General features: G+C 39.5%; 1 protein-coding gene across 1 annotated transcript in view; it reads left to right on the top strand.

Moving 5' to 3' along the window:
• The first annotated feature begins 1941 nt into the window (after positions 1–1941).
• The window catches only part of ano8b (anoctamin 8b), a 123939-nt gene continuing 108877 nt past the window's right edge, over positions 1942–17003 (top strand). The window contains 1 exon segment of the mRNA XM_020933377.2: positions 1942–2095. Within this exon segment, the coding sequence (XP_020789036.2) occupies positions 1942–2095 (154 nt within the window).

Here is a 17003-nt window from a genome sequence, read left to right as displayed (position 1 = left end):
TACACCAGGAGCAGAGAGATGTCTACACCAGGAGCAGAGAAATGTCTACACCAGGAGCAGAGAAATGTCTACACCAGGAGAGCAGAGAGAATGTCTACACCAGGAGCAGAGAAATGTCTACACCAGGAGCAGAGAGACGTGTACACCAGGAGCAGAGAGATGTCTACACCAGGAGCAGAGAAATGTCTACACCAGGAGCAGAGAGATGTCTACACCAGGAGCAGAGAAATGTCACACCAGAGAGATGTCTACACCGAGGCAGAGAAATGTCTACACCGGGAGCAAAGAGATGTCTACACCAGGAGCAGAGAAATGTGTACACCAGGAGCAGAGAGATGTCTACACCAGGAGCAGAGAAATGTCTACACCAGGAGCAGAGAAATGTCTACACCAGGAGCAAAGAGACGTCTACACCAGGAGCAGAGAAATGTCTACACCAGGAGCAGAGAAATGTCTACACCGGGAGCAAAGAGATGTCTACACCAGGAGCAGAGAAATGTCTACACCGGGAGCAAAGAGACGTCTACACCAGGAGCAGAGAAATGTCTACACCGGGAGCAGAGCGACATCTTCTACACCGGGAGCAGAGAGACGTCCACTGCCGCCAGGAACCATCAGAAGGTCCTGGGGAGAGATGAAGCCCAAGCACCAACCTTCCACAGAAACAAGTAAAAGTATAAGATTTTAATCTAAATCTAAGCTAAAAAGGTGGGTCTTGAGCCTACTCTTAAAAATATAAACGTTCTCTGCTGCCCTGAGATGCTCCGGCAGACACTTCCACATACGAGGGCCATAGTACTGGACTATACACGCTAACTTTATTGTAATTTTACTATTGTATTTTTTTCTGCTGTTTCATAATTATATGTGGCGTGCACCAAAATTATTTAATAAAAATTTAAAAAAAGCTCTATTCCACCTTGCGATGTCATGAACTTGTATTTTTCATGTTCACAGCTTTTTTTTTTACCTTTAGTTCAGTCGAGATTGGCAATTCCAGGGCTGAAACTATCCAAATGATTCTCGTGAAAGTGTATGGAGTTTAAAAACACAGTGGAGCACTTCCTCTATTACGACATGACATCACAAGGTGGAACAGCGTGTTGTCGGTTTGAGAGAAAAACTCAGCTTAAATCTGCAGGTGTGTTTGTGTGTTAAACGTGTGAATGAAACAAAACTCACCTGTCTCCATAGATACACGCAGGTGACAACAACAGACAAAGTTACGGGTCAGATCTGTGGAGAGGCGACACCACTCACAGTAAGAATGCGAGTTTTCAAATAGGCTATATTTTTGAGCAATAAAAACACCTGTAATAAAAAATAAACACAACGCTAATAGGCTAAACATTAGACCTAAAATCATTGTGTTAGCAGTACTTTAAATGAAATTGCAAAGCTTTCTGTGCTTCACTTCCTTGGAGCAGCGTGTGGACAGCTGCTTTTGGCTGAGGTCATAGAGGGCTACAATAAAAATAGGCGTAGCTACAGATTAAGAATGACTTATAATAGCCTGTGCGTAAAACGATCATGCGTTTTATTTTATTTTATTTGTCATTTTTTAGACTGATTCAAGAAAATGTGTGATTAAATGTGTTTAGATAATTTGAGCTGTCGCGTGATAACTCATTATATATTCATGTCGCTTCTGTCTGCGCGCTGGCCCCTCCCCGCCTTCCTCTTTGTCCCTCCTCTGGCTCCTCTCCTCGCCTCTCTCCATCTGCTCCAACCGCTCAGTGAACCAACCAACCAACACCGGGATGAACCGCTGCCGTACCGAGCACCTTCACTCCACTTTCCCCCGCATCTAACTCCCGTGCGCCCGCTCTACCCCTCCATGCGCTGCCGTCCCTCTGAAATGCGACACCGCTGCACTATTTCCCGGAGAATACCCTTGTTATCGCTTTACGTCGCTGGGGCTCGCTGATACCCGGTTGGAGCATGCCCGACGCGGGGACAGCGGCGGCCGGGAGTGCTGCTGCCTCCCCCGGCGAGGGCCCGGAGAGCTCCCGTCACAGGCACCGCGGGCAGCAGCAGCAAGGAGACGCGGAGAAGAGCGAGCCGGGCCAGACGCAGAGCTCCTCCGGGGTGCTAGGTGAGTCCGCGCCGCGTGTTTTCCGTCCGTGATCGGGGGATAGGACCGGACAGGTGACGGCAACCGCATCATCATCACCACTGTCTCCTTTTGTCTCCACGAGGGCACCCAAATACAAATAAGTCAGTCTTAAAACCGAATGCGTAATGTTTCGAACCGCTCTTCAGCTCGCGTTTCAGGCTCGTTACTTTAGCACTAGCGGCTGTGGTGTTGTTCTAAAGTGTATTTTGAACGTGCCTGTCTGTTTTGACCTTACGTAGACAGAAGCACGCTGCTGCCCGTGTCCTCAGACTGTTCGTAGGCACCTGACTCACTGCTGGCGCGGGACTGTTTACCCAGCATCCCCCCCACCTGCGCACGGAGCTGGAAGAGACGATTCCTTTTGATTTATTTTCTTATCAAAGTGGGTTTTTTTTTGTTTTTTTTTGCTCATTTCTACTCCACAAGTGTGACATTTAAAATCTCATAATTGGTGGTAAGAGAGGGAAAGGTTACCAACTAAACGGTTTGATTTTTGGGTATAGAATGATAATTTGGGCAGATTTTTTAGTTTTTCAGCTCTTTTATTAAACTTCTAGTGTGACAGGAGGCTAGATCTTGTTTTTAAATTGTTGTTATTGTCTAAATATGAGTTGTAATTTCAGGTTATAAGGAAATGACCTTTTGGGATTAGTTGTGTAATAATCACCTTATGTATACTATTTTAGATAGTGACTTAGTAGGAATTGGAACAAATTTCTTAAAAAGATTTGGCTTATATTTTGTTTTACATTTTAAAGCAGGATCACATTGTTGTGTCTCTGAACTTTGACCTTTAGGACAGTACAACAGAGGGTGCATTCATACTTTGTCCTGGTTTGGTCCCTGTTTGTTTGAGGCCAGTTTAGTCCAGATGTAGACTTTCTTTGGTTCTGTTCAAGTTCGTGTGGATTAGGGTTGAGCGGTATCCAAATTTTGATACAGTTAAACCTTCTCAGGATTTTAACGGGGTATACAGTATTACCAACATGTTTTAGTTCAACTTTGGTCAGCTACGAAGGAGGACCACTATATGGTCTATGTATATGACCTGCAGATTTATAATCTCTGAAAAGTTTCACATGAACCATCTCCAACGTGATACACATACAGAACAGACTCAGCATCAGCCGCACGTCCTCTGTCACAGAGAGAACACTCATATTTCACTGAGTCGTGTCCTTTAGTAGGACAAAACTGAACCACATCAGCGCACAAGGAATAAGCTGTTTTTTTCAGTGCTTATAGTTTATGCAAATGAGCCATGTGGTTTTAAGTTTTGTTTCTGTAAAACGTAAACAAACGTGTGCCTGAAGCCAAAATGCTGCCAAATCGCAGAAGTACTACTGTTTTTTTTTTGGGACCAACTTGTTTGCAGCCAGACTTGCTGTCTTGTCTTGGTCTCCCTTATGAGCTGTCACGTGACAATGGAATGAAACTAATCACACGTCTTCTCCCCACACTGTTAAAAGAAACATTATAGACACTATTAGTTTTAAATCATGATAGCATTAAACTGAAAATACAACCACACATTAATTTGTGCTGAGCAAGCAAATGTAGGTATCAATAAATTATAATATGATATTAGGTTCTTACGCGCTGCAGATTTTTTAATGACGATAATGAAACTGATGCCGTTGCTAATTTTTTATACTGCAGGATACTGTAATACTGTATTACCGCCCAACCCTAGTGTGGATATAGTCATGGTCCAAGTTTAGTTCCGGGTTTAGTCTCTGCTACTCAAGTTCTAACCAGCTCCTTTACCAAACACAGTAATATAAGACAGTTCATACAAACTTACTGCAAAGAGTACTACTTCTGTTATCAATTTCTCTACTAGTACCACAACTTAGCCACAGTACTACTATATAAGTATAACCATAGGCTGTATATATATAAATGGCGAACTGCTGTGTTCCAAATAGGAAGTGATCATGGGGGTGCTTCCGGCTCCACTGTCTCTGGCTCCAATTGACTTTACCTTGAAAAATTCTCACCCCTCTCGCAGTGAGCCTTGTCGCTTTGGTCTTAAAATGTTCATATTAACCCACTCTGTATGATCCTTGTGTTTTTATTTGGCTGTTTTGTCATTAAATTAATAAATATTTCTTATATCGAACTCCAAATTTGCTCCTATCCTCCTGGAACTCAAAGAAAAAAAGTGTATTGCAGTATATATTTTTTGTAATTTTCTATTTGGAGGTAAATGAGCACCTTAGCGTTTAGATTTTGTTAATTTAATTTTTATTTATAATTTTGTACCATGGCCTCTGTAATGGACATCGGGGACATTTTGGTGTTAAATCCATGTGAAGTTGACAACCAAACAAAACCAATTTTTTTGATGACCAACATCTCTGACTGCAGATTCTACAGTTGCCTCAAAAAGTTTTTAGACTCCCTTTTAATTTCATCACAGTGCAGCCACAAACTAAGTCCTATTGAGTTCATTTTGTATCCTGGACATGATTGTACCTATAATCCCCAGCCCTATTTAAGCAGAGGAACCTAATCTCCCCATTAAGCGTCTATCTCAAAACACTTAAAAGATAGACTGCTTAACTCAATGTGTACACTACAAAGGACACAAATGAACAAGCCGGGTCTCAGGACGCTATAACCGCTGGCCTTGTGAGCTTCATTTGACTGGAGCTGAACGCTATGGGTGACGTCACACTCCCTCAGTCCTTTTCTTTATGCAGTCTGTCAGTGGGAGACTGCTGGGTGCTGTAGTGAGAGCTCTGCATACTGCTGTGGTGGAAAACACAACGTCCTTGCAAACTGTGTCTGTCTATGCTGGTTTATATGAGAGACATATTCATGTTACCTTACTCTTTACATTTATATAACTTCCAATTGTTCTTATACTTGATATTTTTAATTGAAAGGTTTATGGTTGGTTTGTAACTAGTATTATTATTAACTTTATTCCAAATTATTGACTAGATATTAGGGATGTAACAATAACCAAAATATCATGATATCATATTAACAAAGTTCTCACAATAATATTGTGGACCATCACAATATATCAAATTACAAATCTCTTTGCTAAATTAATTAGACCATGATCCTTTGCTCCATTTCAATGCAGACTACATGAAGAAATAACAGTTCTAAGCACTTTTAAGTCTTCGTTCTTTGGATTAAGTCTTGTCAAGGCATTTTAAGAGGAAAAAAATCATACTAACAGTTTTGTTTAACCTCCCTGTGAGGTTCATACTGTGACTTTATCGTATCGTGATACTTGGATATAGTTACACTTCAACTAGATATTGGGTTGTTTACTCTTTTATGCAGCCTTTAAGGCCCATATTACTCTATTGTCTGATCTGTTACAATGTTGTTTCCTCATCACAAACACACCTGTGTTTTGCTTCATTCACACGTGTAACACACAAACCCTACAGACAGAAAGCAGATTGTTCCAACTTGTGATGTCATGTGGTAATACAGGAAGTGTGTCACTGTGTTTTTAAACTCCACACACCTTTACTAGAATCATTTGGATGATTTCAATCCTGAAACTGCCAATTGCTAAACTGAACAAAGGCGATGCTACCATTAGGGAAAAGTAGGCAGCTGCTTAGGGCCCCTGAACCTGGAGGGGCCCCCAAACAATTGCCTTTGCCATTACCATTAATGGCTCAGGGTAATTTCATTTTTTCTCAATATGACATTAAATGAGAGTAGTATTTATTTATTTATTTTTATTTATTTTTTAAAGTAAAACACCATCAAATAGGATCTGATTGTTGAATCTATTTTAACTGTCAAAGCATTCCCCCTTTCACATTAGAATGGACTAGTCAGCTTGACCGAGATTTTAACATAATCACAGCATAATCTTATAGAATGGATGTAAAAAAAAAAAAAAGAAAAAAGAAAAAAGTAATTGTACTAGCAAAAAAAATAAAACTATTTTCAGCTCTGGTTATCTAGTAGGTGACCTAACTAAAAAGACAAGTTTCCAATCCACCATAATTCAAATAGAGATGTGTGTGTCTCAAGAACAATGGGGAAAAACAGACAATAAATATAAAAACCAAAAAGCAAACAACAAAACAGTGCATAATAGTGAGAGCCCCAAACTCAAGTTCACGTAGGGCCCTGAAATGATCAACTCCGCCACTGCTACTGAACTACAGGTAAAAGGTAAAAGGGTAACTGCTGACTTGAAAATTACCACTTCATGACATCACAAGGTGGAATAGAGCATTTTGAGCTTTGGAGATGCAGACAGATTAATAATAAAGAATTACTCAGACACGTGTGAATGAAACAAAACACAGCTTCTGGTCTGTTTTTGATGAGGATACAACATTAGAACACGCCTTAAAGCTCACGAGAGTTCATTTTGCGTAATATAAGACTTTTAAATAACCCACCTCGCATTAGGCTGACTGTTGAGAGCATTCTATTGTTCGAAGCGGTGCCTCCTCCTCATTATCAAACGCCTATGGGATAAGTGACAGGTGCTGGTTTTGTCATTCAAATGCAGCTAAAGACTGGTGTAGTGTGTGTAATCCAGGAGATCAGTCACACATCTGAAAAGCTGTGATGTTCGCTTAGCTCACGCTGTTTACCTCTCAGCCTTCTAACTCTTTAGCATTTTAGGGCAGCGTGCCATTAGCCAGGAGTGACAGAAGATTTGATTGGACAGTCAGGAAGCCAGTGCTCTATATAGGAATAATAACGAGGGCTATTTCTGGCTCCACATTAGCTGGGTTAGATAAATGTGATTGTCCTTTTATTTGAGCTGTTTAGCATTTTAATAGAATCTATGTTAGAAAATATTGCAGCTGATTGAATAAAAGATTTTAAATAGATGTCTACAATGAAATAAGTTGTTCAGATATTGTATGAATGGTGATTATACAAATGTTTGTCGATATTAAGTCCTGGTATGAGCCCAATGTATTTCTGGTTTAGTCCCGGTTTAGTCCTGGGTTTAGTCTTGTTTTAGTCACGGTTTAGTCCCAGTTTAGTCCTGGGTTTAGTCCTGGGTTTAGTCCCGGTTTAGTCCCAGTTTAGTCCCGGTTTAGTCCTAGTTTAGACCTAGTTTAGACCTTGTGAAGTTCTGGGTTTAGTCCTGGTTTAGTTCCTAGTTTGGTTCTCGGTTTAGTCATGGTTTAGTCCTGGGTTTAGTCCTGGTTTAGATCTGTGTTAATTTCGGTGTTTAATGTTGGGTTCACTTCTGGGTTTAGACCTGGTTTAGTCTTGGCTTAGTCTTGGTTTAGTCCTAGTTTAGTCCTAGTTTAGACCTTGTGAAGTTCTGGGTTTAGTCCTGGTTTAGGCCTGGGGTTTAGTCCTGGTTTCGTTCTGTGTTCAGTTTTGGGTTTAGTTCTGGGTTTAGACCTGGTTTAGTCTTGGATTAATCCTAGTTTAGACCTAGTATAGTTCTGGTTTTAGTCCTGGTTTAGTTCTGGGTGTAGTCCCTGTTTTTGAAGTGGTGCGTGAAGTCCTCAAAATGAACCTCACCTCAAGTCACTGTCCCTCTGAAATTCACAAGTCTGAGCTGAGTCCCAAGTCCTAATATTGCGATCAAACGTACTCTGTACTTGTAGTAGCAGTATAGATGGAGCATTAGTCGTCCAAGAATTGTTAAACTCATAATTCACAAGTTTAATCTGTTTTAATATTGTTTCTTAGAACTTTTTTCTGCATATTTGTTTGTGCATGAAAGTCTTGCGTGTGCATTTTTGTCAGATACACAGAGATACATAATTATCTCTAGTGGACTACGGCTCTACTAAATACAGCATTTCACTCAAAGCCTGTTTCCTCCTCTGTCCAATTGCATTGATTTGTTGGTTAGTTTGATTAAATGCAATTACACCTCATAAAAGTCTGATTAATCTTGGCAGTATTAAAAATGGTCTGCTTGTCAGTTTTATGTGTGTTCCTGGTTTCAAACTAAAGTCTCAGTCACTTTTATTCTGTTTGATGTAACGAAGGTACATGATGTTTTTTCATAAAAATATGGTCTCTCAAATGATTAAAATGTATTTTGAGTTTCTGTTGCTTACAGAAAGGGACATTCACAATCAAACTGAACAAAAATAAGTTGTAAACTTATAGTGCCAAATTTCTGGGAAGCTAAATCCTTGATCCTTGTCTCCTTGACAGGTTATTGCAATATGAGAATTAATCACTATTTAAATCCACTGGAGATGTCAGTTCATATGTTGGTTTGTTTGGGGGCTGTTTGTTTGTGCACAGGGGTTGTCAGGGCTGTGGTGCAGTGTGGAGCAGGGGTCAGTGTTGGAGCATTCACAGTTGGAAGAAACATGAGCTGAGTCCTAGACAGAAGCCTTATGTCATCACAGAGTCAGCAGCAGCAGAAGGGGGAGTGGCCCAGAGAGGTTTCCAATAAGCATAGGCATGGGTCCAGTGTCAGCACTGGAGATACAGAAATTAAAATTTATATCAAATATAAAAAATGTATTGATATTGGCGATATTCAGGAGCAGTATATGTTTTCTTCTCTGACCCAGTCTCTGTGTGAGTCTATGAATCACTCCCAGTCTTCAGTGGTTTGTCTTTTTGAACAGACTCATGTGAAAATAGAAATTGGCCTAACTATATGGCTCCATGTTCACAATAAACACATAACTTTTAACTTGCAATTTTATATACCAGATAAATACATTTAGTTCACTTTTACAAAAGTGAAAAGTTTTACTTCAGTGTAAGTGGGCCTGGCTAGAGTTATCGGCCACAGCAGCAAGTCAAATACTGGATGGACCATCACTATAGTTTCATGTGGTCATGTCATGGTCACCGCGGCATCCACAAACATTTACACAGAAGAGACCGACAGCTGAAGTTCGGTGGTTATTTGATAGCTCTGTGCTGGAAAAAACAGCTAAAGAACCATTTTGAATCTGGATTTAAACATTGTTAAAGTAGATTCCTGTTTCACATGTTCAGAAAACAGTTTCAGGTTTTAGCGGAAAAAAACTGAAACACCAACTCCCCATGTTTAATCCTGACTTTGGGCACCAGCAGGAGGCCAGGTCTAAACCAGGACTAAACCAGGACTATGTCAGGACTACGTCAGAACTACACAGGAGGCCACTCACTGAGGTCCTCAGAGTGCAGATGATTCAAATGGCACTAACATGTCGGAGATGTACTTTGGTGAGAGGCCATGCAGAGACTTGTACACAAATCTATTCTCTGAGCCACAGGAGCCAGGGCAAAGACTGTCAAAAGTACTGAAGGAAAACTGACAAAGCAATTGTGTTTTGATATTAAAGAATTGACTCAATACTCAATACTCATTCTGATACCACAATGATAATAATGAAGAATAGAAAAAAGGCAACAGAATGTAATTTTCAACATTAAATAACAGTACTTTCTTTTCTATTCCCATGTGGTCTTATATGTGTGTACTCCCTCACTGGTCCAGGTTGGTTCCGTAGTGGTCTGTGGGCGTATACTAGTCTATGTGCTCTTATAATTGTTCTGATACAACCCTACAATGCATGATAACACTAGAAAAGATCTGCCAGTCAAACCAGGTTCAAAGGTTTGGATAATAATAATAATAGCCAAAAAAATTATATTTCTCAAACTGACGGTTCCATTTGCCGTGCTCCGTCATAACAGGGTGAACTCCACATATTCCACTATAACGCTGCCTCAGCTCCGCTCAGCTCCTTCTCGCTCTGCAGGATTTGGCTTTCAGATTTCCTTCACACCACCAAAGGATCCTTCATTGTCTCCTCTCTCCATTTCCACTAATCCACCCACAGCAGAGTGCCATGAAGACTGATTCGAAGAGCCTTCTCTCTTTGTAGCCTCTGCCCTCCCAAGACCCCAAATTTCAAATGTTAATTAAAGTGCGTGTCAATCGGGCTGAGAAATGAATTGAAACTTGAAAACTTGAAAGAATGCGGTTTTTGAATTGCCAAAAAAACTGCTAACCCTGTAGTTCAGCTCTGTATAAACATGTTCTGAACTGTGATTCTTGTATTAGTTTGCCACTTCGTGTTTCAGTCTTTTTGTCAGCTCTTTCAGATGTGTTGAAAATGTGAAATTTGAACAGAATCCAGTTATTAAAACATAAATCATAAATATAATCATAATTGCAACGCTTGTCAGATAAATTCAATATTTTTCTGAAATTGTTCAACCCTACATGACAGATTAGACTACCCATTATACTGAAAAATAGTCAAGCTCTTACTAAAAATCTTGCCTACTGTATTTTTCGGGCTATTAGGCGCATTGTCATTAAATCATCTATTTTTGAACTTTTTTCACAAATAAACCGCACTGGACTTTAAGCAAAACACAGCAGTTAGGTGGCTCAGTTGGACTTTGTTTGGCGCGCTCACAGTGACTCTGGGCTTTGTTCAGTTGTGGCGCATATGGAGGGTGCTGTCTGGGACCGCTGGATTGTTGTGTTTGTAGTGACTCAGTTGTTCAGTTGTGGCTCAGAATGGCATTCATTTTTTCGGTTCGTTCCTCCGTTCCCTTCTTCATCCGCGTGGAGTGATGAGTGTGGCTGCGGGTGTGTTTCACTGTGCGGTCGCTGTCTGCTCCGTGTGTGGTTGCGTGCGCTGCGGGTGGTGCGGCTTTGTAGTTTACTGAAGTCGTGCTGGGACACCTGAGTAGATTCACATATAGGGCGCTCTGGATTGTGGGGCGCGCTATTGTTTTTTGATGGGGTTGGAGGCTTAAGAGCGCATCCAATAGCCCAGAAAATATGGTAGTCTTTTCTATTTTTTATTTTGGTGAAGTTTATCATTTTACTTCCTGATTGGACAGCAGGTCTGACATATGTAGATAGACAGTACATAGGCATAACTATTACCTAGCATCCATGATGTTAAAGAAGGCTTATTGAGCAAAATCTACTTTTGCAAGCTTTTACCCTTGTTATAGTTGTTTGTTTTTCCCATCTCATTTACTCGTCTTGAAGTTTAGTTTGGTGTGTTTGAGTAATCTTTATTCTCCTGTATTCAAGATGCCATTGCTCTGATCTACCCTACTCTATCTGATTATGTTTTTATACATATCTAATGTGGATGAATGAAAAATGAAATGTGGGACTTGCCTCTCAAATCTGCAAAACAAATGTATCCATAGTTAAGAATAAAGCAACCTAACCTAACCTAACCTAACCACTTTTCACCTTCACGATACATGGCCACTGTTCTGTACTTACTTCGTTCTTCTATTTTTATTTTATTAATTGTCATACTTGAAGGATTCGGCAGAGTGGTGTAGCCATTACAACAAAAATCAGAGGTGCTGATAGCTGTGTGGCTCTTTGTTGTGATGATGTTTACAGCGACATCGGCTCCTATTGGTCACCACATTTTTTCAACCTGGAAGTCAGCAGATCAATATTGCAAGTTAGAATGTCCAAAATACACAAAACACAAATGATCCATGGGTGTCATAGATCATTATGTATATATGTTATTAGGTTCTTTTTTCAGACCAAGAGTTTGTTTTCATACCTGACAGTTTTGCAGATTAAAGAGGCAATCAAAATATGAAAACGTGCCCACGGGACTATAAACCGGGACGACGGGGCTTTTTCACTCTCTCACACCTGGGATACTGTCCTGAGGAATTCGAAGTGCAGATGGTGCTGTCGTTCTATTTCCACCAGTAGGAAGACAGCGCCAAAACCTGTTTAAATCAGCTTACTGGACATGTCACAGCAACATCACGTGACTCTGAGGAAGACCACGAGTGAGCAGTCCAAACTAAACAAACTCTTGATCTGAAAAAAGAACCTGATAACATAAATTATCATAAGACCAAACGAACCTCATTGGACTATTAAGTGTATAGCAGATTAAAGAAGAATATGTTTTCTTTAAAGGTGCATTGTGTCACTTTTCTGATGGAGGGTCCATCAGATGTTTTTACTCCATGGAGATGTTATTGCTTTGTCTGGAATGTTTCACAGTATGGCTTTAACCCTTTCTATTTCCCTGGAGAGCAAACGAGATCCAAGTTACAGGCCAGATCTGTGGAGAGGCGACCCTGCTCACAGTCAGAGTGCCTTTTTTTTGTTTGTTTTTTTTTAGGTATTTTTGAGCTATAAATCTACTTGTAACTGAATAAATGTAAAGTAGATCTGTTAAATGTCATACTGTGGAACATTCCAGGCAGAGCAGTGATATATCCATAGAAACAAGCAGGTGATGATCATGCACCTTCAAGCTCTGTCAAAACATCAGAAGAATAAAAGCTTCATTTCCAATTAGTCTGCGTTCCCATCTGAACCCAGTGTTGATGGAGTTAACGAAACCAGGTCATGTCATTAACAGGTACCCAATCAGCGGCGGGCTCTGTTGTTTGGGTCTGGGAAGATTTGTGAGTGTAAAATGACTTTGAAGATGTGATAATTGCAAATTGTGATGAGAATTTAAACCATTTTCAGATATTTGACCTCAAGAGAGAGCAATAGAGGAAGATCTGGGGAATGCAAAAAAACGCTAGATGATGCGAAAAGTTTTGCTTGTCACGAAACCAACCCAAAATATTACACTAATGAAGATAGTGTAATCCCATTCCTTCACACACTGTTTGTTTCTGCTTTGACAGCACTTTTTAATTCAACATCATGTAGGATTTTATGCAGCATATTAATACACAGACTATTAATGAGCCTAAGGCAAGACTCTGTGTGCTGGAGCAGACTACCATAATGACTGCAACTATACTGCATGATAAGGTGACACATTCAAGTGAACTAGAGAATGAGCTTACTTAGGTGCACTATGTAACTTTTCTGATGGTGCCACCTGCTTGACTCCATGGAGATGTTATTGCTTTGCCTTTAATGTTGCTGTATCTTGCATTTATCCTATTTAAAAGTGTTTTTAGTCAAATTTAAAATGTGTTCTTACTCTGTGCCGGCCTGCATCTCTACTAGGGTGTAACGATATCCAAGTCTCAGGATACGATATCGTCACAGTATGAACCTCGCAGTACGATATTTATTGTGATATCGTGGGAAAGTTCACGATATGGTGGGGAGGCTCACGATTAAGGATGTACCAATATCCAAATCTCTCTGTACCATATTTTCACGATATACATCTCACGGCATGATATTTATTTATTTGTGGAGGCTAACAGAACTGTTAATATGCTACTTTTTCCTCTTAATGCCTTGACAAGACTTAATCCAAAGAACTAAGATTTACAAGTGCTCAAGGATCAAGGATTTAAAGCCGGAACAAAAAAATGTTTGGTGAATTTTATCAAGGGGCAAGATGTTATTGCCCTTTTTCCTATGGGATTTGGCGCATTACATATGTCATAACCAAATAGCAGTGATTGTTTAATTAAAAAAGTACCCGCCTACCATCGAGCAAACGAATCCTAACGCTGCGAGGTCAGACGGTTTCCATGAAGTGAAACCGGCTGATGAATCAGGCTAGGCGTCAGAAAATTTGCATAGTGCACCTTTAACTTTATGTTACAGTTATCAGAAAATTGCAAGTTGCAAGACCAAAATTAGCAGTAAATGGGATTATTATTTACACCTAGCAATGATCAATTTAAACCATTATCAAAATGTTGTAACAGTTCTAATAATTACAGGACACAAAAGAGCATTTAATTCAGTATTTTGTAGAAGTCCAGATAGACCGTTTGCAAGATCCCGACATAAACATTATTGGTTGAGCGGTCAGATCCACTGACCCACAGATTGGCAGTCCGGTTCCAACTCCCACACATGAATGCTGTTGTTGTGTCCTTGGGCAAGACTCTTAACTCACCTCGCCCCCAGTGTGTGCGTATATTGATGTGAGCGCTTCCTTGATGTAAAGCGCTTTGAATGACCTGAAGGTGGAAAAGCGCTGTATAAAACTGTGAGCTACCATTTACCATCAGTGTTATTGTTGCATCCACACACTAACAGGAGGATTTATTGATTTTTTTATTTTTATTTTTTCATATCTTCTTAGGTGTAAAAGGTGCATGTTCCTGTTCCATTTGTTGTTCTAAACACACATGACCATGACTTTGCTCTGTGTCTCCACGCTCTGTTTACTTCCTGATTTACCGCTCGTGCATTAGCCATATTAGCTCCGTTGCCGCGGTGACATTGCCGCGGGCCGTGTTTGACCTTGTTTGACCTTTGCTGATGGGTTAGCGCAGAGGGCTAAGGAGACGTTTCCCACAATACAATCAAAGTGTGCCTACGCCTTTCATGAAAACAAATGACGAAGAACAATATATTACTGCAGAGAAATGTAACGGGAAAAAATAATACGGAATCTGCAGTAGAGACAAAAAACTGATATCAAACCAGCTAATCCTCTTTTGGGAAATGGAGCACCTTTTATTCCTCACAATTGTGTTTTTTTTCACATTTAATTTGTCATTTAAATTCTCTAGCTTTGCAGAATTAAAACAAGAAAAAAAGAGGAAAAAATATGTCTTATTGTTTATTGTTTGTGTCTTTGGCCCTCGAGGTTCTGCAAAATTAATCATGACAAGACAATGTGGAATCAATTGTAAGGCTGCAAGATCTGAGAAAAATATTGAATTGGATTGTGAATTGTTCTATTTGTAATTTAAGTTTTAATAATAGGGTTCCGTTCAAAGCTTTCATTTCAAACACATTTAGAAGAATTGGGGGGAAATTAAGAAATATGAATATGAAACAGACAAATTACTGCAAGAATCACATTTCAGAGCATTTTTGTACAGATCTAAACTACAGGGTTTGCAGTTTTTATGCAGAAAATGACAAGATTTTGTGGAAGAAATGATGGTACTTTAAAAATTGCGATTTGCTAACTGTGTCCAAATTATGATTTCAGTTTGATTGTGAATAATGTTGCAGCCCAAAATACCACATCTAAATCAATTATATTTTCTTAATCAGTAAAAATTGTGCTGAGTGACATGAAAAAAAAAATAAAAAAATTGATGTAATCTTGATTCAAATTCAATTGATTCATTTGCCAAGCTCTTATATGTAAAAGCAGGGCCGTCGACAGAAATTTTGGGGCCCGGGGCAACAAACCTGACATGGGCCCCCCCCCTCTAGTATAAAATAATAGGACATTTTTCCATTTTTTAAAAATTTTTTCCAATTAGTCCAATCGTCTCCTCGTACTATTGTGTAATGTAAGTAATATAAATAAAAGTCAGCATTCAAGGCAGTTAAGTATGTTATAAAACAACATTTTAAGCACTGTTAAATTTAATCTGTCCATATGATTTTCTTTAATTTATGGACACATTTCAGTACAAAATACAACCATGCAGTATTTCATATGGCAAAACTACTCAGATTTGCCTTGTTTATTTAATATATATTTATTACATTTGGTTTGCCCTTGGTTTTCTCTGGGGGTATAGTGTTTTGTAAGATAAATTGTATTATTTCTGGACATAGGGGTGACTTTCTCTCTTATATTAATGAAAGCTTTAACCTAAGTGTCCCCTGCCTGCCCCCCTCTGAAGATTATACAGAAACAAATTGTAGTGCACCTCATTTACGCCTAATCAATGGCAGAATCAATAAACACTCATCAGTTGATTATGAAGCTGGAGAAAATAGATGTTGTTTGTAGTAATTTCCATTCAGTTGTGTAAAAGGAGTCTATTTTCAGAGGAGGGTGATTTAAACTGCTTATCTGTGTCTGTAACAAGAACGTCGATTCAATTTCACCTGCTGAGACTTCCACTGACACAGAAGTGAGTCCGTTGTACAAACAGTTCACTGAAAAGATTACTTTGTTGTGACACTGTTGTATTTCATATCTCTACTCTTTTTTTATTTCTGATACATAACACTTGTAAAGCGTTTTTCAAGATACTCAAAAGCGCTATTACATCAAGAGACCAACAAAGGCAAACAAAGAAATAAGACAGTTCATGAAAGGTGCTTTTAAAGAGATGGATTTTCAGTAGGGATGTGAAGGTGTCACAATAATATTGGGGGCACACAATATATGGAATTACAAGTCTCACAAGTTACAGTGCATAGGCCTGTCATGATAACAGATTTGCTGGTGATTAATTGACCAAGAATTTATTGCAATAAACGATAATATCACAATTTGAGACCATTTTCAACTAATATAATTACCAAGGAAGAAAAATGCAAATACAAAGATCAATAAACCTTACTTGCTAAACAACATTTAACACAGGAACTGCAAGACAAACAAAAACAATAGGCCTAAATAAAATAGACTTGTTAACATACAAATAGCCTAATGTAGTCTGGTTTACAGCAAGGACTTGAATAATATTGAATTGTATAATGCACTTGAATAAACTATTGTTGAACCAAACACAACCAAAACAATAAATAAAATGGATTATTAAGTCTCTGTAACAAAATTGCCCTTAAAAGTGATTTTAGTCATTGACTTACATTGGAATATTGTGGTTCTTCTCTCTGTGGCAGCTGCTGTGAGCCTCATCATTTTGGTCTTGAAGTGTTCATATTAACCCGCGACACAGAATCCTGTTTCGCTATGAGGGAGCCTCTGTCCTGTCTGTCTCGTGTTAGTTTCTTGTGGGATTTCGGGCTCTCCCGGGGGCTAGGCCAGTTCTGTCGCTCAGGTATGGGTGTATGTCAGCTGCTGGAGTTTGAGCCATTTCTTCTCATCGTTTGCATTTCGCTCGCTGCATTTGACACATGTGGCTGTTGAGACGTGTCGATTTGGCATCGTGACTTGTTTTGGCACACGGAGATAAACTGTTTTGTTTCTGACAGCCGCACAAGCTTGTGTTGTGGCTTCATGTTCACCGCACAGACAGCAGCGCTTTCTGCACTCAGGCTGTGCGCGCATCTGCTGTGTTGATAAACAAATAATCCGTCTAGTCTTCGCTGACGCTAATTAAAGGAGTCAGAGAGCGATAGAAGCCTTTTGAC

Source organism: Boleophthalmus pectinirostris, unplaced genomic scaffold (assembly GCF_026225935.1).
Source record: "Boleophthalmus pectinirostris isolate CB_2022bp ecotype Guang Dong unplaced genomic scaffold, ASM2622593v1 HiC_scaffold_7, whole genome shotgun sequence".
Lineage (NCBI taxonomy): Eukaryota > Metazoa > Chordata > Actinopteri > Gobiiformes > Gobiidae > Boleophthalmus > Boleophthalmus pectinirostris.
The sequence above is the reverse complement of the archived record's forward strand: the minus strand, read 5'-3'. Positions and strand labels throughout refer to the sequence as shown.